General features: G+C 48.5%; 2 protein-coding genes across 5 annotated transcripts; both read left to right on the top strand.

The window, feature by feature from the left end:
• Positions 1 to 246: 246 nt before the first annotated feature.
• On the top strand, positions 247 to 6,362 carry mrpl39 (mitochondrial ribosomal protein L39). The gene is made up of 10 exons (XM_068590347.1): positions 247 to 401; positions 1,040 to 1,246; positions 1,367 to 1,506; positions 1,898 to 1,997; positions 2,157 to 2,224; positions 2,613 to 2,725; positions 2,836 to 2,901; positions 3,009 to 3,162; positions 3,729 to 3,776; positions 6,195 to 6,362. Exons 1-10 carry the CDS (start codon positions 365 to 367, stop codon positions 6,282 to 6,284), a joined length of 1,023 nt encoding a protein of 340 aa, XP_068446448.1. The 5' UTR covers positions 247 to 364; the 3' UTR covers positions 6,285 to 6,362.
• Positions 6,363 to 8,302: 1,940 nt separating this feature from the next.
• On the top strand, positions 8,303 to 19,580 carry jam2a (junctional adhesion molecule 2a). Of its 4 annotated transcripts, none has more exons than XM_068590663.1 (10): positions 8,303 to 8,731; positions 13,155 to 13,220; positions 13,443 to 13,553; positions 14,302 to 14,451; positions 14,549 to 14,736; positions 14,979 to 15,081; positions 15,579 to 15,686; positions 15,801 to 15,813; positions 18,289 to 18,322; positions 18,579 to 19,580. In XM_068590663.1, the coding sequence occupies exons 1-10, from the start codon at positions 8,683 to 8,685 to the stop codon at positions 18,615 to 18,617; spliced, it is 861 nt and encodes a 286-aa protein (XP_068446764.1). In that variant the 5' UTR covers positions 8,303 to 8,682; the 3' UTR covers positions 18,618 to 19,580. The 4 variants fall into 4 exon arrangements, with proteins under 4 accessions (XP_068446764.1, XP_068446761.1, XP_068446762.1 ...); XM_068590662.1 differs by having other exon boundaries at positions 8,304 to 8,731; positions 15,798 to 15,813; XM_068590660.1 differs by having other exon boundaries at positions 15,579 to 15,813.
• Positions 19,581 to 20,169: the final 589 nt, after the last annotated feature.

Raw genomic sequence — 20,169 nt, 5'->3', positions numbered from 1 at the left:
TACAGAGACATATTATGTTGTTAAAGTCTGTTGACGAAAAGGATCCTGATGTAGATTTTTTATTTCACTCTCTTTAGCTACAAAATACAAAGAAATATTGCAGGGTTTCCTTTACATAAACCTAAATTGAAATATCGATCAACAGCGTCATCTGCTGTTTAGAAACCGGAACTGCACTTCGTCCTCTCGGTCACACGGACCTTTCCAGCAACTGACTACAGTTCCTACTCGGACCGAAATGTTCGTTGCACACTAAACAGGCATGGCGTCCTTCAAACAGAGGCGCAAGTGACGAACATTTAGCAATTTGCCCTTGTGTATCTTTCTGGTTTTTTTTCATGTTAATATATAAATATTCTTCACAATGGTGACCAGGACCGTTTGTCAAGTTCTCCAGCGCCGTAAGTAACGTCAATTGGTAGCTCACTAGCGTTAGCATGTGAGCTAACTGTATGGAAATTATAGTTTGCAGCTTCATATATAGATCTTTGATGAATGACATGTTACATTTAGACCTAACATAGTAGTACATGTGTAATTAATGACATTAACGACGTCACTGTTCCTTTTGGTGCAAGTAAGCTATTCTAGTTAGACAGCAGGACCTCCCCGGAAGTGGAGAGCAGCAGCATTAGTTTTAGGAAATACGCTTGTGCTGGTGCTGCCAGTGTTGCCGTGTTCCAGGCAGTAATTAGCTTAAACACATCTTGTTTATGTATTTTCTTAATTGTCTACATGCTACATGCTATCATGAATTATACATTTATACCGTATGCATATCCTGACTGATTTAATATGCTCCAGAAACACTTGAGCCTGCACTTCCCAAAATGCAACTCCACAGTTTGTTTGGTTCCTTCTCAGAAACACAGATTTATTGTCTAAACTTGTAGTTTCAAGTCTAGATAACCCTGATGACGATGCTTTGACACCAATAACAAAATAGTTTCATGACGTATAAGATTAAAAGATAGAGAGTCCTGTGCTGTCATTTCGGGTTATCATTCACCCATCTCCTCCTCCTCCTCCTCTTCGTCAGGCCTTGCGACTGCCGCTGCGGCTGCGCGTGCACCGGCCATCGAGGTCCGCAGCCATCGCAGTGCCGTCTTCTCCAGAGAGCAGGCCAGGCAGAAGGCTCTGTACCCTCGCATCGAGAAGATAGAGGTGTCCATGCAGGGCCCGGGGCTGGATGGGACATTGCTGATCATGAACAAAGGGATGTCCACGCCACTGAGCTGTGCTCGACGTGAGTTTTCATTAGCGTGAAGAGGCGGGACATCTGTGTGGTTTTCCACAACGTTAGAAATATAACTTGCCGGGTTTTCGCCTTTTTTATATACTGAACTTGTGTGTGTTTTCTTCTCAGACCTGACAGAGTATCACGTGACCAACTCGGCTCTGGCCCTGGTGGACGGGGAGCCGTGGTCTCTCCACCAGCCCCTCACCCAGTCCTGCTCCCTCACTCTGCTCACATTTAAAGACAGTGATCCAACGCTGGTCAACCAGGTACTAAACCACAACAATTAATTGAATTTAATAAAATGTCTAGTCTTGTGGATGTTTGTCTGGATCTTGTGGAGTATCCCCTTCTTTTTCTTCATGTTTTAGGAATGAGTTGGCCAAGTCCACTTGGCATTTGCTAGAGTTTTGGGCTGTTTATCTTGAATTTTCATTCTCTGTGCTTCCATGAACAGAGTTTTTCTTGGTTTGTTGTTCTTTCCACTCATTTTGAGTCTTAACTAAATCACATAAGCCCAGAAAATCTTTCAAAGCTTTCCAAATCTGTCAGCTTTTTGTTTATCTACTTGTCTTTGTGATCAATGTGTTAAGAAAATCAACAAGCGTCTTCATGAAAAGGGTTTGACGTCATTTAGCGCGTCCTCTTGTCTCCCCTCAGGCGTACTGGCAGTCGTGCGCTGCCTTGCTCGGCCAGGTGATGGAGACGGCGTTCAAAGATGACTTTACTGTTAATCTGCTCAGCACACCAGAGGTGGAAGGTAGAGGAGCTTCTCTTTGCGTCTGTAGTCTCTGCCAAGCGACTTTTTAGATATAAAAGTTAGACACAGTAACTTTACCTGTTCAGGGAGGCTTACTACAATTGAGTGAGAATTATTAAGTCGTATTAAACTGTTCACATGTCATTTGTTTCTTTGCAGTCACTTCAGGGGCTTTCTGCTGTGATGTGGTGCTCGACCCTCAGCTGGACTCATGGACTCCCTCTGAGGTGTGTTTGTGTCTGCTTTGCAAGCAAACACTTTCCAGTATTGACATCAATCAAATAGAAAGGTGTCTGTTTCCATCAGCTGGTAATAGTGAAGATCCGACCGCTTCTTTATATCACCACTCGGCCCAAATGCAGTTATTTTAGTGTTGTATTGTCTTAAGTCATATTTTAACAAAAATCGGTGACTTGTTTGTGTTAGCAGTATCTCATATACTTTTCTAACTTTCTAACTTTGTATTATCATATTTGTCGCCATCAGTAGCAGGGGAGGAATGATTATTTTATTTGTCGCTTCGTGCCTTGAATTACAGAACTCTTGTATCCATAAATCCACCTGATCCTTTTTGAGACGTGCTTGTAAACCATCATGGCTGGATTTTTTCTGCAGGAGTCCTTGCGGTCTCTGACCAGAGGGGCCCAGCAGCTCATCCACCACGACCTGGCCTGGGAGCCTCTGGAGGTGGCGCCCTCTTTGGCACTGGAGGTCTTCTCACACAGCAGGTAGACCGACTTCTGACTGAGCTGCAGCTCTCTGTGCCACTGACGCTCTTTAAGGGGTTTTTGCACCTCTTTCTCGCACCTCTTTCTCACTTCCTACTTCTGTCCTTCAGGTGTAAACAGGAAGAGGTGGAACACAAGGCCGCACAAAATCCCAAAGGCACAGTGATGCTCCACAGGTGAGTTTTCGTTCACACATTTTGGTTTAATCGAGTGTCGGTTAGATCATGCATATCTAAAGGAGGCTGTATATTTTAGATTATTTACCCTCATCATTTTTCTGTAGATGTGGTGACCATGTGCTGCTGAGTGTGGGCCCCCTGGTGGCCAGGACAGGCCTGTGCAGCCAGTACGAGGTGACGGCCCTCCACAGCCTGGAGCAGGGGCCCTGGGGCCTCCACCGGAGAGCTCAGGGCCTCTCCCTGCCTCGGCAGCTGCAGGTAGGGGTGTGTGTGTGGAACATGGGGCGCTCAAACACATTGAAGGCAGACGATGTGTGTGGGCTTTTGTATTTATTATTTAATCTTAAGAGTATAAAAACCTTTTGTATATTTCTATTTGTTAGCGGTTCTAGTTTGACATTACCTGTAGAGCTTTGTGTTATCCACTTAAAAGTGCTTTCCTTTGAAATCAAGTTGGGATTTTTATTGGGACAATAACCTGATTTAGATGAAGGTCACACTGTTACGTGACAATCGATTATACCTAGATTACTGTGGCGTACAAACATTTATTTAAAATGTCAATTCAAAGATGACTATTAGTTTAAAATGTCATCAATCGGCACCTTTGGTTCAAACAATTTCAGGTTTTAATGACTGTGTTTAAAAGTCAATTTCAAAGTGATTCTGCAGTGGATTCCTGAAGAGTATTAATACAACCTCTGTTACCACATAACACATATATTTGATTGTTCTCTTAATATCAAAGCGTGTCCTTGTGTACAGGACAGCTGAGTACTTAATGGGTGTCTCCATGTGCCTGCTGGTTGTCTTCCTCTCTGCAGGCTCACCACACCGTCTGGAGGAAGCTGAGGTGGCGGGCAGAGAAACTGGTAAGAACAAAAACCTTTTTCTTCTGCTTTGTTCTCACCTCACACAGCCGTCCAACCGACTTCAAAGCTGAAGCACTGCAGCCAACTCTTGAGACAGCGTTCCGGTCTGGATGATGGATACTTGTCCAAATGACGGCTCGTTCAATATCCAGCCAGCTTGATCCCCGGCTGCGGCCATCATTGCAGATTTTCACAAAGTAGCCAGGGGTTAGGATTTAACGGGGCTATTTTTATTGCTTTTGCATTTATATTTTGGCAAAAACAGAGAGCAGCGTGGGCTGCAGTCGTCAGGAAGAAGCAGGTCTCACTTTCCTCATGAAGGACAAACCGCTGCTTTCAGAACTCGACATGAAAGACACCGACGCTGACTCAAGATCCAAGGAGGAAGTATTTTTAAATCTCTGCAGGTTCAAGGCTCTTTCTTATTCTAGACGTTGTACGTCGTGACACTCGCATTGATACGAAGTTGAAGCGTCTGTCTGAGCAGAGCCAAGATCGCCTCTAAAGAGAAGCATAAATTCTTCAAACTCAAACTAGGCTACGAGTTAATTTTGGATGGAGTCATCTAGGCGAAATATATTTTGCTGCAGCCTTTCTGGCATTCTCTGTGCATCACTGATTGCGTAATGAAGGAGGAGGGAAAAAAAAAGACATACTCATTAATAGACACACTTGAATTGGCAACTGATGACAAACTGTGCTCTGTGGCCTACATTTTATTTTCACATGTGGTTATTCTGGGAATTTAAATCGCGCTTTTTTTAAAGACAAATTGACCTGAGAGTTGTAGCCGCATTAAAAGTGGAGGACATTTGGATCACGTCCTTCTGGCTCTTTTACGAGCACAGGATTAGCATGCAGACCTGCTGCAGGACGTCGCTGCGATGGTCTCAGAGGACGCGGGTCCATAGTATCACCTCACACACTACTGGTGTGTGTGTGTGTGTGTGTGTGTGTGTGTGTGTGTGTCGTATAGAGAGCGAGCCGTCCTCTCGGTCCCGAGTGTTGCTGCTAATCAGTGGAGGAGCTGTAAACGAGAACCGTGAATGTTTTCATTCCACAAAACGTATAAAAGGATCAAGTTGTTGTTTCTGGATTTACTGCCAAACATTCTGTAGAATATGACGTAATGGTCGTCTCTGCAGCGCCGCGATATTTCATTTAAAATGGGATTTTGACACATTTCACCTTGAATATTGCAGAAGCCATATCGCTGTTTCAATAATAAACAGTCTGATGGGTTCAGTAGAACAACGAGGGTCTTACTTCTGGTTTGACCATCGTTTCACTAGAAAGCGAAAACGTTCCTATATTCGTTTTTTACGCCATCGCTCAGAAACTCCTCTAGAATTTATTGATCGTACTGTGCGTCTTTCGTGGAAGAATTTACAAGATGCTCTTCATTTGGAGACGCTTCATATCAGGTATTCAAACAATGATGACGCTGTAGATGACAAGTTACTGTGTCGTCTGTATTTCATATGTAAATATACAGAATACGTACAGATGAGTTGGGGACTTTTCCCAAAACTGAATTGTTCTTGTTGCTTGATTTAAATATGCGTTTCCCCTTAAAGGCTACATCCATTTGGACAGAATAACAGGAACACCTTACCATGCAATCCTTTACAGCAGCCCTAGAAACCTGTTTTATTTCAAAGAGATGTTATTAAACCTTGCGGCGTTGTAATCCGCCGCATGTAAATGAGAAATGTTTATGTTGTTCTGTCCACCGTCTATGCGCTGCCGCCCCGATCAGGGTTATAAAAGCAGCGAGGCGTGGGCGGTGCGTTCTGAGCCGTCTGCAGCCGGTGGGGAAGCGCGCACCCCGTCTGCCTCCAGCTGGCGCTCAAAACACGGCCGCCCACGCGACACACGGAGGCCTCCACGCCATCCAACATCTCTGGAGAAATGTCCTTTTAAAGATGACTTCTGGGGCCGTCGCTGCTTTCTCGAACCCTCACCAAATAGAGTCATAATGTCATAATGCGGGCTGCACGGTGGTGTAGTGGCTAGCACTGACGCCTCACAGCAAGAGGGTCTGTGGTTCGGATCCCGGGCGGGGCGGGGTTCGGATACTGGTCTGGCAGGTCCTTCTGTGTGGAGTTTGCATGTTCTCCCCGTGGCAGCGTGGGTTCTCTCCGGGTTCTCCGGCTTCCTCCCACAGTCCAAAGACATGCTGCATAGGTTAATTGGACTCTAAATTGCCCATAGGTGTGAATGTGAGTGTGAATGGTTGTTTGTCTATATGTCTGCCCTGTGATGAACTGGCGACCTGTCCAGGGTGTACCCTGCCTTCGCCCCTTGACAGCTGGGATCGGCTCCAGCGCCCCGCGACCCTAATGAGGATAAGCGGTTAAGATAATGGATGGATGGATGTCATAATGCTAAGAATAATAAGTCTTTGTTTTTGCACAGGTTCAGGTGCCGAGGCCTGAGGAAGAGGCTCCTCCCTCTCCTCCTGACTCCACTGCCGCCTCCGACCAGCCAGGAACGACCCCTGTGTAACCTTCCTCACACACATTTACACTTTCACATGTATCCGACTGTATTATTTGTTCAATAAATGTGTATAAAATGTGCAAAAAAAAAACCCTCCCACGTTTGTCATTCTCATGCAAATCGACTAAAATTGCAGGAAATAATTTCCCTCGACCTCGGTCGTCGTACAAAAACTTGCGTTTGTGTTGAACAAAAGATGTGAGTGCTCCAGTCTAGGAGTGTGTGTGTCAGTGTGTGTGTTTTTTGCCTAACAAAAGCGGAGTGTGCGGCGTGTCTGTTGGCTGAAGGTCAGGCGGCGGTGCAGCTGTTGAGTCCATCACTCGTCAAACAGGTGGCTCTCAGTCCTCTGAGTGTGTTCACAGTCAAGTGTGAGAACGTGTGATCCATGAGAGACACGCTCTGTTTGTCTGAAGATCTCAGTGTTTTTGTTTTCATATTCTGACGTTTTATAGCCCACATGTTTAATCTATAAATGAGTGCGCTGATTTCCTGCTCGCCTTCAGACGATCCATATTAATGCCATCGAGCTCGCCTCTAAATAATGATTAAATTATGTATTAAAGGAATAATTCAACATTTACGAGAACGTAAATAAGATAGCTAGCTCCTCTAAACTAGTCCGTGAACGCTTTTTTTTTCATGAACTTCTAATCAGTGCCCTTGAGGGAGAGCGTATATGTTTTAATCTCAGCATGCTGTTAGTGTAACAGCTGGTGATGTTTAATGGACACCACTGACCTAAAGAGCTCTCACTTTATTTTACAGATCACTGTTTGACATGTGAGTCTCTCGTCACTGCGTGTGTCTCTGGACAAGCGAGGACCAGACGGCATTCATTTTTGTAAGTTTAGGTAACGGGGGAACTTTCTTTTATTGTTTTTCCTGCGTTAAAGGAGACTGTCAGGGAACGAGCGAAGCCTCGGGCCCAGAACACGAAGCCGCTGTGCAGCTGTTGCTCCCACTCCAGCGTCCCTCCACCCGACACACACACACACACACACACACACTCTGACAACGTGCGAGACACACCCAAGGACATATGCCTCGGACTTAGAGCACACTTGCGCCAATTGAGATGTTTGAATGGCTGCCCGTGAATTCCTCGCTGCTCGCGCAGACGTTTCGAGATGCGCCTGCCCTCCAACGGGATTAAATTTGCATGGCGACTAAATCACTCCGGAATAATGCATTCCTCGAAATGAATTGATAATGCGTTTTCTGTTCGACAACGGAGTCGTCCCACAGGTTTCCCTCGCTCCGTGTCGGAGGGCGGACTGAAAGCAGTGGAAATGTCTTGTCGGGTGTTGAGGCGGAGACTTGTCAGGGATCAGTCTGAGCTCAGGTTCAGTCGATATGATTCTCCCGGGGGAGTCGTCATGACTCAACATCTCCCCAAATGAAGAGAGGAGGACAGGACACCTCCGTTCACACTGTGATGGAGAACCACAGAATGAATACGTCCCTGTTCTCGGCCTCCAGCCTTCTTCTCATCTGCCTTTCATTATTCTGAGCCGCTCCTCTCAAACCCTCGCTCTGCTTGCTTCCTCGTCTTCCTCTACGAGAGCGAAGGAGTCTCATTTGATAAGGGCAGGATGTTGTCGGATAATTCCACTTTAATCTAATATGCAGAGGCCTGGTACAGAAGGCCACTGCTCTTCGTTTTGCTCCATATATACAAAACAAACCTGATAATATCCGTTTGTTTTTGCAACGTGGCAACACAAAAATCATCTGACCCAAAAAAAAAAACAACTCATATTTCTGTTCACTTTTTTTTTTTGGCACATCCACATCTCAATCTCAAAGTATCATAAAAACCCTCTTTGGGGGTCAAACCGGGTCCCCCTCGTGCCCAGGTGTGACGCGCCGCACCTTGGTGCCAAACAACCCGGTGGCTCCCGTCGTGTGGCGCTGCAGTGCGCGTCTTGGACACGGCGCTGCGCTCTCGGCGCTCCGCCGCTCTGCTCGTCTGAGGGCACACCCCCTCCTCCCTTCCTCCCTCCCTCCCTCCCCCTCCTCTCTCTCTCCATCTCCACCTCAGCCCGCGCCGACAGCCGCACCACAGGAGAGAGGACATCCACCCGCGTCTGTCAGGAGGAACCTCGGCACGCCGTCCCTCCTCCTCCTCCTCCTCCTCCTCCTCCCCCGCGTCAGACTTCTCGGACTCGGTCTCGGACCGATCAGTCCCGGAGGCGCGTCCCGCTCACCGCGCTCATCCTCCCCGCTCCGGGTCCCGCGTCAGTCCGGTCCGATCGCTTCCTTCCCTTGGAGACCAGTTCTTTCCCTGGAAGCTGGATGAATTATTGGAGAGTTGTGAACAAGTGCGAGAAGAAAGCTGAGGCTCCGGATCTGCCGCCTCGCGCCGTCCAGAGAGGACTCGACTCCGCCAGAGTTGTGGAGGATAATGGAGGGGACGTCCCTGTGTCTTCCTATTGTTGTGTTACTGATGCAATGTAAGTGACAAATGGAAACTCTTCACTGAGGTGATTCTGTGTGTTTACTCGACTTAAAGAGGTGAAGTGCTTTCTGGTTGTTTGTTTTTTTATTCTAACTGGATGTCTTGTCCACAAAGTAAGAAATAGAACAAAACTATTAACGTGCTCCAGACTTCAAATGTTGTTTTAACTAATTATTTCCAATTACACTTTTTTTTACTTTTTAAATTAGTGCTAGATTTTCTTGAGGAAAAAAAAAATCCTGTAATAAATCACAAATGGTTGTTGATTGGGAGGTTTGTGAGAACATTTTGAAAGTGAAATCCTTCATTTGTGACGTGTTGCTGAGTTAGTCCTCAGTTCTCCGGTTCAGTCCGAGCCTCGCCGTGAGAGTGGGGGGGGCCCGGGGCTCGGTTTCCTGCACGTTGGCCCTCAAAGTTGTATCTGGCGGGGTGCCACCCGAGGGCGTGGGCGGCGTGCTGGTGGCAGGTGGGCCCCTTCCCGTGTTGGCAGCGGAGGTGGCGGATCGGAGCGTGAGGTCAGCGGTTGGATCTCCAACAGAAACAAACTGTTTTTCCTCGTGACGAGGTGTTTTTCACTAGCGAGGGATGTGACCAAGAGACTACAAAGTTCAGGAAACCTGAAGGGTTTTTTTTTTTTAATTGTTTTTAAAGCAAAAAGCTCTCTGATGGGGAAGCGGTGAAGTGTCTTCAGGACTCTGGGGAGCAGCAGAGTGAGATGAATGTGATGAGACAGTGAGAGTGACGCAGATTTTACTCTCTGTTGTCCACATTTTACCACCTGTCAGGTCACAAGTTCACAGAGGTGGTGTGTGTGTGTGTGTGTGTGTGTGTGTGTGTGTGTGTGTGTGTGTGTGTGTGTCAAGGCCGGCTGTGGACAACCTGACAGGAATCACTCATCATCTGGCTCACAGATAGGTTTGAACAGAGCGGCTTCAAATGTGCCTCAGCTCTCCTCCCCGCCTGAGGAGGGTATTGTTGAGAAGAAAGAAGAAGAAGAGAGAAGAAAAAAAACAAGAATCCAGGAGGAGATATTTTGGGTGGGTCTCTGTGACGAGAGACCCGACATCCCCCATGTCAACCTCACACTCCCACATCGCGACTGCCTGAGACAGCTGCTGCTCACAGGGCTACAGTCACACAGAGAGGCTTTGTTCGAATGCAGAACACACACTCACACTCACACACACACACACACACACACACACACACACACACTCACTCACAGACACACGCGTCCTCCCTGTTTTTCTCCGTACCCCCGTAGCCTTGAAACGTGTGTGTGCCGTCCACATGCCCGTTATCTCCACCAGCACGCAGCCAGACAGGATGCGTCTCCTGGATCTCCCTTCCTCTTCCATTTGTCCTGTTAATTTGAATAAGTGCCTCAATTATAAGTGCGCCGGGCTCTTTGACCTCGACACAGCAACCTCCCCCCCTCCTCTCTGCCTCCTCCGGTCTCTGTAACACTCTGTACGGACCGCGTAATGAGAGGAAGGCGGCGTGCCAAGGAGCGGCGCGTGCCATCTTTTCTATTTTTCGCTCAGGCAAGAGGGTGGCGGTCCCTCTGTGGGTTTGGGTTGTCGCAGTGTTCGCTTGATGTCGACGCCGCCTGCACAATGGGTGCGTTTTTTTGTGCGTTGTTGTCGTCTGTGTCGACGCCTTTGTCTGGATGGGCCTCAGAGCCACAACGGGCCCGTCGGCGAAGCGTTTTGAAGCCCCTCCGTGGGCCTTTCCGACGCCAAGTTGGAGCAGCGTCAGCCCCCCCCCCCCCCCGCACCCCTCCCTCCGCTGCTCCCGAGAGCGTGAAAACACATTGGGAAAAGTCCATAATAACCAATTATCCGGCACCTTTTGTTGTCTTCTCCAGTTTGTGAATCATACCCGCGATGACGCTGTGCGACTGGATTAGGCCACCGAGTTTTTCTCGGATCTGCAGCGGCTCGTCCGGCACCCGCTTGCTGGGTGACCTCAGAACCTCGAGCCAATTTCAGGAGCTTTATTCCAGGCCCAGATCAGCGTGCTCAAGAGACACCTCACCGACATCGGGCAGCCAGATCCGGCTCATAGTTTGGGACTGTGCTGACCCCGATGGAGGTTACTGGGCCTCAACAAGCTGGATGTAGGTAGATGTTTGAATTCATGTATTCGGGGCCTTGCAGCTACGTGTGTGCGGCCCCGAAGAGACGCCCGGCACCCAGCGGGTCGACTTCCTCGCAAGGGGATCCCTCGGTCGGTCGGCCCTTTCCACTTAGCGAGCAACGCCGGCGTTCAACGCCACCCACCGTGCGGCCGCGAAAGCGATCCGAGCGGGCCATGTGTTCGTCGTCCGCCTGGACGCCTCCGCGGCTAATTGAGGCCATCGAAGCCGACAGCGATCGTAGCAGTGGAGCGCTAGGAAGCTCGCAGACTGGAGGGTGGAGGGTGGTGGTGAGGGTGGGAGGGGGGGGGCACCGGGACATGGCACGCAAGAAGAGCCTCTTTGCTTTCGTGTCAGTCGTCGCGGCGGCGAAGTGCGGTGGTGTTGTCAGCCCCGCTACATCTCTCTTTCCTCGAAGAGGCGCCCTTCAAGGTGGCAGCAGGCCCGGTCTCACACTATGTGACAAGAGCTTCACCCGCTCACAGGCCCGCTGTCGCCGAGGATCTCCCTCGCCTTCAGTCCCACTCTCTCTTTTATTCATGCTTCTGCGGGTCTCTGGACCTCCACCCGCCCCACCAACCTCCACCCGCCTTGCTCTCCTCCACTCCACTTCATCTGTATTCTATTCTTAGGGCCGCTCATCTCTCCTTTGTCGTCCCCCGTCCCCTTTTTTTTATTTTTTTATTTTTTTATAATCTCATTGTATCGTCCCTCCTTTCGTCTCGTTCATCCTTTCGCGAGACAACGCTCCTCAGAGGGTGTCGAGGCACCAGAGTCACGGCGGTGACGGTAATCCTGTTACGGCGTCCCAAGTCATCGCATGGCAAGAAAACGCAAAGGGGGGAAGAGTGGGGGGAGGAGGTGGAGGGAGCGTCTGCAGGGAGAGAGGGCCGCTTTAATTCACTTAGCTGAAAGTAAGTGAGGCCGGTGTAAATTGAGCTAACTTCAGGAAAGAAGCTTTTAAAAAAGAAAACTTGAGCGTGCTTCATGCTGCACTTGGCTGATGGCATTATTATTGTATAGGCGGTTGTTTATTTAAAGGCTCATTTAAAAATAGCTGTCAATAAGAGCGAGCGCTCGGGGGCGGGCTCTGGAGCGGCAGTTTGTGCAGTCGTCCATCGAGGCCGCTTCCTGCCTTTTGTCTGGACTCGCCCTCCATTCTTCCGTGTGAGCCCTCCCTTCACGGGGGTGAGGGGGGGGTGGGGTTGAGGGGTGGGAGGGGGGGGGGGGGGTGGAGGGTGAAGCTTCTGCAACGCATAGTCATGGAGTAACAATGGGCCCGCACAGGAAGTGACTGACAGACAGGAAACTGGCCACCATAATATAAGAATACTTGTTTTTCAATTTGTGAGATTTGAATCCGTACGCGTCATGACATTTGCTGAAACAATGGCCGGAAGTGTTCGTGTTCGTGTGTGTGTGTGTGTGTGTGTGTTCGTGTGTGTTTTGTTAAGACTTCTTAAACTTCTTTTCCTCCAAGCATATGTGAAGATGACGTCCTCGTTAAGTTAAAAGTTTTTCGGAGGCTCTTCGTCGCCCCACGGCTCTGAGTTAGAACCCTTGAGGCCCATTTAACATTTATCATGTATTTTCAAAAATGCATGGCCTTCAGTCCAAAAAATCTTTTTCCGCCCCCTTTTTTCTGAAGCGGCGGGCTCTCGGGAGCCGTCGTCTGCTTTCGTGCGGCAGCACAGAGTCCGCCGCTCTCCAACCGCCAGGTAATCTTCACCCAAGTTGAACCTGTATTTAACAACAGGATGGCCGGGGGAATAATCCGGCCCCGTAAACCAATCAGCGCACAGGAAGAGCAGCTCCTGCTCCCTCTTCCTCTTCCTGTTTGGATGCCAAGTATCGGTGACACACAGACGGCAGGGCAAACAAACACAGAGAGTTGGCTAATACCCCCATTCATCAGGTTAATCTGGACAAGCCTCTGGTGAGAAGCCTGCTGACCTTGTCCTAACCTACTCGTGGGTAAACACAAGGCGGGCTGCTCCTTAACCCCGCCAGATTAAAAAGGAGGAGGGAGTAATCCTGCCTTTACCTCCGAGCTCACAGGGAAAGACTCCGGCGGCCTCAGACAGCAGACCGACGACGGCCATTAAGCATTCTCCTCTCGCAGTTAGCGGGCGACGTGAAGCACTTTACCCGAGTCACCTTGCCCCCTAATGGATGACAAGCGGTGTTGCGCTCTGAAATGCTCTGACCCCTCTTTTTCTTCCTTCTCCTCCATCTCTTCTCCCTCCCCCACCCCCTCCTCCTCCACCACCACCACCACCAGGTTCCCCCTCCACTCCCGTCACCGTGTCGACCGACAAACACAAGGTGGAGGTGAACGAGTTCTCAGGTGAGGAGGAGAAAGCTGTCGAGTCGCTTTCACCCTCAAACAGTTTGCCGCTTGATCAGATTCTGTCTGACAGAATAAACCATGAGGGCTAAAAATAGACCGAGCAGTTAAAAATGCCACTGATTGAAGGCTTTGCTATTCCTCCATGAATATCTCATCGGTCCCCTCGTCCTCCTCCGCCTCCTCCTCCTCCTCCTCCTGCTCCTCTTTTTGTTTCCACAGACGCGGTTCTGTCCTGCACGTTCCGCACGGAGAAGGACCAGAACCCGCGCATCGAGTGGAAGAAGAAGGGGAAAGATGTGTCTTTCGTGTACTTTGATGGACACTTCAAAGGTGAGAAAGCAGCCTGTTGCTCTTCATCCCCCCCCCCCCCGAGCGACAAAGAGGGCATTTGTAATCAGCTTGCGGTACCAGCTGGATGGGGTTTGCCACATAGGATGAGGAAAGAACGCCAGCTGGATACCGTGAGATGAGAACAATAAACTCTCAGAGAGATATTTAAGCCCATGTGTCGAGGCACACAATGCCCGTCTCATCTCCTTTGTGGTTCAGGACGGGGATTTAGTGGGTGAAATAAATGATAAATCATACGTCCGCTTCCACCAAGTGGGTTTTCTTTTGGAGACGCCGCCGTTAGCTTGACGGGTTTCTCAGATATGTGGAGCCTGCTCATGACTGGCAGCTCCACGTCACAGCTGACGTTCACGAAAAGTCTGCCCACTGACGCCTACTGGCTGGATTATCGCATTAAGGGGCAGTCAGGTGATGTAAATGTACCCTGAAGCATCGTGAACTGGAGCTTAAAGGGTTCCCTGAGGTCTGGGGTCCGGGATGCTTCTTCTTACCTCAAACGTTATCATCCCCGCTTGTGCTCTCCTAAGTCAACCGCTTCTCTTTGATGGAGGCTTTTACTGTGAAGCGTCACATAAAAAACTCCTCCTGATCCGAATGTCGTGGCTCACACGGAGGCGGAAGTAATGCAACATATAGATTTTTTAAAGGAACGCACATTCCTTCGCCCGCGGCCAGCCGAGACCTTCCCCCTCCCGGGATCCTGCTGACCTCCTGTCCTTTCCTTCAGGTCCCTTCGAGGACCGCGCAACCATCGACGGGGCCACCGTCACGCTGAGGGGGGTGACCCAGGAGGACGCCGGGGAGTACCGCTGCGAGATCAGCGCCCCGCTGGACTCCGTGAACCTGGGCGAGACCAACGTCACGCTCAAAGTCCTCGGTACGCCGGAAAGGGAATCCGCGATTTACAAAAAAGCAAAAATCCCCCTCACGTGTCGCTTATGTTTCTTTGATTCTTACCCCGTCCTGTCCGCCAGTGCCCCCTCACGTCCCGTCCTGCGAAATCCCCAGTGGGGCAGTGACGGGCTCTGTGGTGCAGCTGCGCTGTCAGGACCAGCAGAGCATCCCGCCTGCGACCTACACCTGGTTCAAGGACAACAAGGCCATCAGCCAGCCGCGCAACGCCAATGCCACATATCTGATCAACTCGCACACAGGAGTACTGGTGAGTGAGTGTGTGTGTGTGTGTGTGTGTGTGTGTGGGCGGAGTGTGTCATGGGAAATAGTTTCCACTGTCTCCTTACAGTATCACGTCTCACTGAAGGAAGCGAGGACGTCATTATGGCGGGTTTTGGGCGAAAGAGCTCTGGTTTGATTGTTTTTCTGAGTCTTGCTCAAGGACACTTCAGCAGAACAGGCGCCCTAACAACAACCCCCCCGCCCCTCCCTTCTCTGTCTCTTCTGCAGGAGTTTAAAGCCGTCGCCAAAGAGGACACCGGTCGATACAGCTGCCTGGCTTCCAACGGAGTGGGCCGGCCACAGAGCTGCGAGGGCAAGCACATGACGATAGGTGTGTGTGTGTGTGTGCTCATGTTTATGTATGTGTGTGTGTGTGTGTCCCTGCACATATTCCTGCCTCTTCCCCACACCTTTCAACACTGGAGAAAATCAGGGATGCAGTGGAGAGGAAAGGCCGACCATTTCACCCCGCTTCTAAAATCGGAAAACACCCTCCCAAAAAGCAACTTAAGATGCGAAGGTCTACGGTGGCCATTTAGGGACAAATGACACGGTCAACGGCATTCTTCTTGCTAATAAATTATATAATGTACTCTCGATTAAGGCGAGCGGCCATTCTATGCACCTCATAAATTATAGAAAGGCCATTGGAGCCCAGGAGAAGGCAGGGGACGGAGTTTCTTCAAAATACGTCCGCTCCGTTTATGCTGGTCCCTATATCCCCCGCCACCGTTTGTGACTTACGGCTGCAATAAAAAGGAGAGTTCTCCTCCATCTCCTGATGGAAAACGAGCCGTGACTCCGTCTTTATCGCCCTCTCGCCCCCAGAGGACGTCAACATCTCGGCGGTGGTGGCGGCGGTGGTGGTGGTGTGCCTGCTGGTGGTGGTCTGCGGATGCGGGGGCTTCCTCCTGCACCGCAACGGGTTCTTCAGCCGTGAGTTCTGCCTCTTTGGTTCAGTTGCGTTGCCCAGGTTGTGTGTTTGTTTGCATGAAAACTCTGACATGCTCTCTGTTTCCTCCGACACGCTCGCCACTCGTCCATCAGCAGGACACAGAGGAAGGTAAGAGCTCCGTGATTGCATTAACATTAATGTGAACCAACACAGGCTAATACCTGACACACTTCAAGAGGAGGAGGAGGAGGAGGAGGAGGAGGAGGAGGAGGAGGAAGAGGAGGAGGAGGAGGAGGAGGACTGCGCGCCTGTGTGCTGAGTCAGGACTGTATAGAGTGACAGCTGTGGCCGCATGTGTGTGTACATGTGTGTGTTTCTTCTGAGCCACAGCGGTCAGCAACAGATGTAAAAAAAAAAAAAAGAAAAGAAACACAACAAAACCACAAGAACTGTTTTGTTTCTTTGTTTTGTGTCTTTTTTTTCACTTGATTGTCGGCCCGCGTGCATCAGTTGTAATCGTGACAAACTGCGGCGAGACAGACGATGTAGAAATGGAGACGTTGAAAAAGGGAGGAGAAATAATCAATGCATCATAATTATGGAATAATTACAGTGTGTGTCTCTGTGTGTGTGTGTGTCTGTGAGGGGATTTTGGCAGTAGAAAGAATTGAAAGCAATTAACCTGATTGGATGGGTGATTTGAAATGGATTACTTCGATCCTGAGGCTGATACCGGGGCCCTGACAGAGGGCTCTTGGCGCAGCGCGTTCACACACAAGCGGGTCAAAGGGCGCTCTGACCGGCGGTCAGGACCGTGACCACGGGAGAACACAAGTGCGCGTCCCGGTGCGGCCGGGGCCCCCGGTCAACTCGGCTCTTTCGTGCCGTTTGGTGACTGGCTTGTCACCGCGCGGCGTTTGTTGGCGAGTCACCGCGGAGCTGATGCGAGAGCTCTTCGTCGAGGTTGAAGTCTGATGCTTATCCCACTGAGCTAACTGGAGCTGTCGGCGTCGACGGCCTATTTATAGAACCGGCTTCTTCGCGAAGACTCGGAGGCAATGTGACAGATCTGATGCACCAATAGGAGGCACGAGTCCTCACAGCGGGAGCGCAGAGCCGCCTCTCGGAGGGGGGACGGTCACCGGGGCCCGCTTCCACGCGTTCATGTCATCTCACGCCAAATGGAGGCGGCCAGAGTCCAATTTTAAGATGCTTGTTGTGACACACAAGTTTTACTTTTCAGGATATTGAATCTCAGTGACAGTGTCCCCAAAAAAATAAATAGACATAGCTTGCCTTACTCTGATGCTCACGCTTCATATTCATAACTCTCTCGTGTGTTTGAGACGGATATTTAGACAAAAGACCTTTTTCTTTTTTCTATTTTTTATCATTCATAAAAAAACTCAATATACCAGTGTAGATTTACATCAATGTATGGATATAAAATTGAAGTCATTTAAAAGAAATCACAGATGAAACCTCTATATGTATCGCTTTCATAAATAAATGCCCAGTTAGTGGGATTAATGTCTCGCTCACCACCACAGCTGAAATACACATGTAATACACATGTAATCCACAGCTGTAATACACATGTAATACACATGTAATACACAGCTGTAATCCACAGCACGCAGCATTTAATACACATTGTGTACCAGGGTGTTGGCTCGCTGCATGTGATTGGCTCACCACTAGACCTGCTCACCCGCCATTGTTCTCCAGCTCTGCTGCATCCCGACCGGCTGCATGTCAGTACAGCATGATGTGCAGTGTCGCCCCCCCACAATGCCCCCCACCCCCCATCTCTGTTAACCCTTTTTAAAGCAACACGCTGACCCCCACAGGTCATTTTGGATCTCCCAGTGTCATGGTGCAGCCCACATCAGCAGCCAAACCCTGCACAGAACTGAGGACACGTGAGTGTGACCCCTTTAGGCCGACTGGCAGATGTGGAGGGAATGAATGGCCAACACATGAATATAAAGTATTAATGTGTGAGCTATACACCTGAATCCAAAAGCAAGAATGCCTCAAACCTTCGCGGCACTTTGGATAATTCAGATAGACGCTATTCATACAAGTTTGAGATGTTGAAAGACTCACATTGGAGTCTCTGCTCAAGAGTTTTTGTTTCATCAAAATGCCAAACTATTCCTTTAAATTTTCAGTAGTTAAATTAGCCTTTTTTTTAGGTGTTGTTTTTATGTGGAACATTCAAATAGTTGTGGCTGCTTTTTGCATCACGAATGTTACACTGTTCTGTTTCTGTTGAACGGGCTTTGGAGGAGGTGTTGATTGCGTAACGCACCAAACTCCATCCGCCCAAGAAAAGAAAAAAGAAAAGAAGACCACTATAACCTTCACGCCAATCAGATGTACTCCAGGCCCGTTGCGTCGGACTGCATTGCGTTTAACATGACCACGCGTCCTCTCCCCTCACATGGAAAGTCCTGCTCAGCTCAGAGTCCGGCTTCCCTTTGTACCCGGCGGGGAGGTTTGGCCCGTGTCCTGTATGATGTGCATTATTGATGCGGGGCAAGATGTGACTCAGAATACAGCTGTCCGCCTGGAGTGTCCTCTCTGCTCTGTGACTGTGTCAAACTGTCCAATGTGCTCACCCGTGTCTTTGTCTTGCAGGTCCAATGTCAACTACGTCCCCCCGCCCCAAGAAGTAAGTGTTTCCTTTTATTCATATATTTTCTTTGAATCCCCCCCCTCTCTATTTCCATCGTCTAATATTAGGCTCAGAGTGGCGGCATGAGCAAAGCGCTGACTTCAGCGAGCTGTTCATACTTACCTAATGAATCCGTGTTCATGATTGAAGTCACGCCGCCGACACCTCGAGAGCCATAATTCTGAAACAACTCCACACTCATGCTTTTTTCCTACTCCTCCTCCTCCTCCTCCCCCCCCTACCCTCCATCCAGCCCCAGGATTTCAAACACACCCAGTCGTTCATGCTCTGAGAAGCCGGCCTTCCTTTCGAGAACACGTCAGCCTCGTGACAAGGTGCCAAACATCGGATTCTTTGATTTCTTTTTGTTTTTCCTCTCTGGACTCTGAGCGAGCTCCTGGTCTTCTTTCCAATGAAAACAAATGTGCAAGGCTTCTTCCTCCTCCTCCTCTTCTCGGTCACTGATGTTTTTCTGCTCTTCTGGGGATTAAATCCTTTTTCACTGTGATCTGCTGCCACCTGGTGGTCAGATGTTGCAGTTCCAATCGCCCTTTTTTCTGAATGACCCCGAGTGGAGCTTCTTCCTACACACAGTTTCTTCCCTCTGCAGGCCAACCGTGTTTGACTCCCTTATTGTTTTCTTTTACCAAAGACTGACTGGTTTAGTTGGAAGGGATTTGTTTTGCTTTTCCAAACCACAAGGTAATTGTGCTCGAAGCCACACAGAAAGCATTGTTTTCAATCCACACAAACGGTAATACTACGCAAACATTTACCTCAGCATCTGCCAATGTTTTGTGGCCCCTGCGACCCCGGTGTTAGAGAAGACCCTTATGGTCTTAGTGGCGACGTAAAACCACAGATGTGTTATATAATACATTCGTGCATGAAGACAGACAGAGCCGGTCCAGGAGAACAGGAAGCCACTCCAGCCAATTGAGACCAACCCCATTCCACCCTAATGTGCCTGCATGGTCTTTTTATACACATATACACACACACACACACACACACACACACACACACACACACATATATATAGATATATAGATATAGATATATACCTTGTGCCTTTTTAATTTGTCATATTTATCTATGGATCACACTTTTTTGTAAAGAACTTGCCTTACTTCTTTCTGTCTTTATATTTTTGTGCCACTGTTAATTAAACTGGAGTGTCTGTTTTTAGACAGTGTGTGAATGGGTTGTTCAGAGTTTTATTTGAATGGTGTATATGTAATAAAACTTTTTTATATTCAAAAACCTGCTGGCATTTATTAATGCGATCACAATAAAGATGATGGAAATATAAAGTACATTTACAACATACTTTTATTAAACACTTAAACTCCTCCATCATGATATATATTTTTCTATTAATGTGCAGAATCAGATTAATGATACAAAACCCAATCAACATAATGATTTCTACAGAATAAAACTCCACAAGCCACCAGTGGTGGAAAAGGTTGTTATAACTTTTACAGAAATACAACCAGTAATACCACGGTAGAAATATAGCGGTACAACCAAAAGTAAAAATACATGACTACCACCAAAATGTATTTAAAGTATCAAAAGTAAAAGTACTCAAATTACTTATAGGTTCTAACAGTCAAAAAAGGAAGTGAAATATACCAAGAAAGTGATACTTTAAAATTTCCACAAAAAAAGTGAAAAAGGTCATGTAAAAAAAAAAAACCTGTCAAAAACAGCCTTTGTAACAAAAATACTACAAACCTAATAGTGAGACGAGAGCCTCCCGAAAGAGACATTTTGATTATATTATTGTCATATATACATAATATAAAGAGTCAAATAGTCATACGAGTTCAAACTACGTT

This window comes from Clinocottus analis, unplaced genomic scaffold, assembly GCF_023055335.1.
Source record: "Clinocottus analis isolate CAN_PGR_092001 unplaced genomic scaffold, fCliAna1.0.p SCAF_24, whole genome shotgun sequence".
NCBI lineage: Eukaryota > Metazoa > Chordata > Actinopteri > Perciformes > Cottidae > Clinocottus > Clinocottus analis.
Note: the sequence above shows the minus strand (reverse complement) of the source record. Positions and strands in the feature narration are given on the sequence as shown.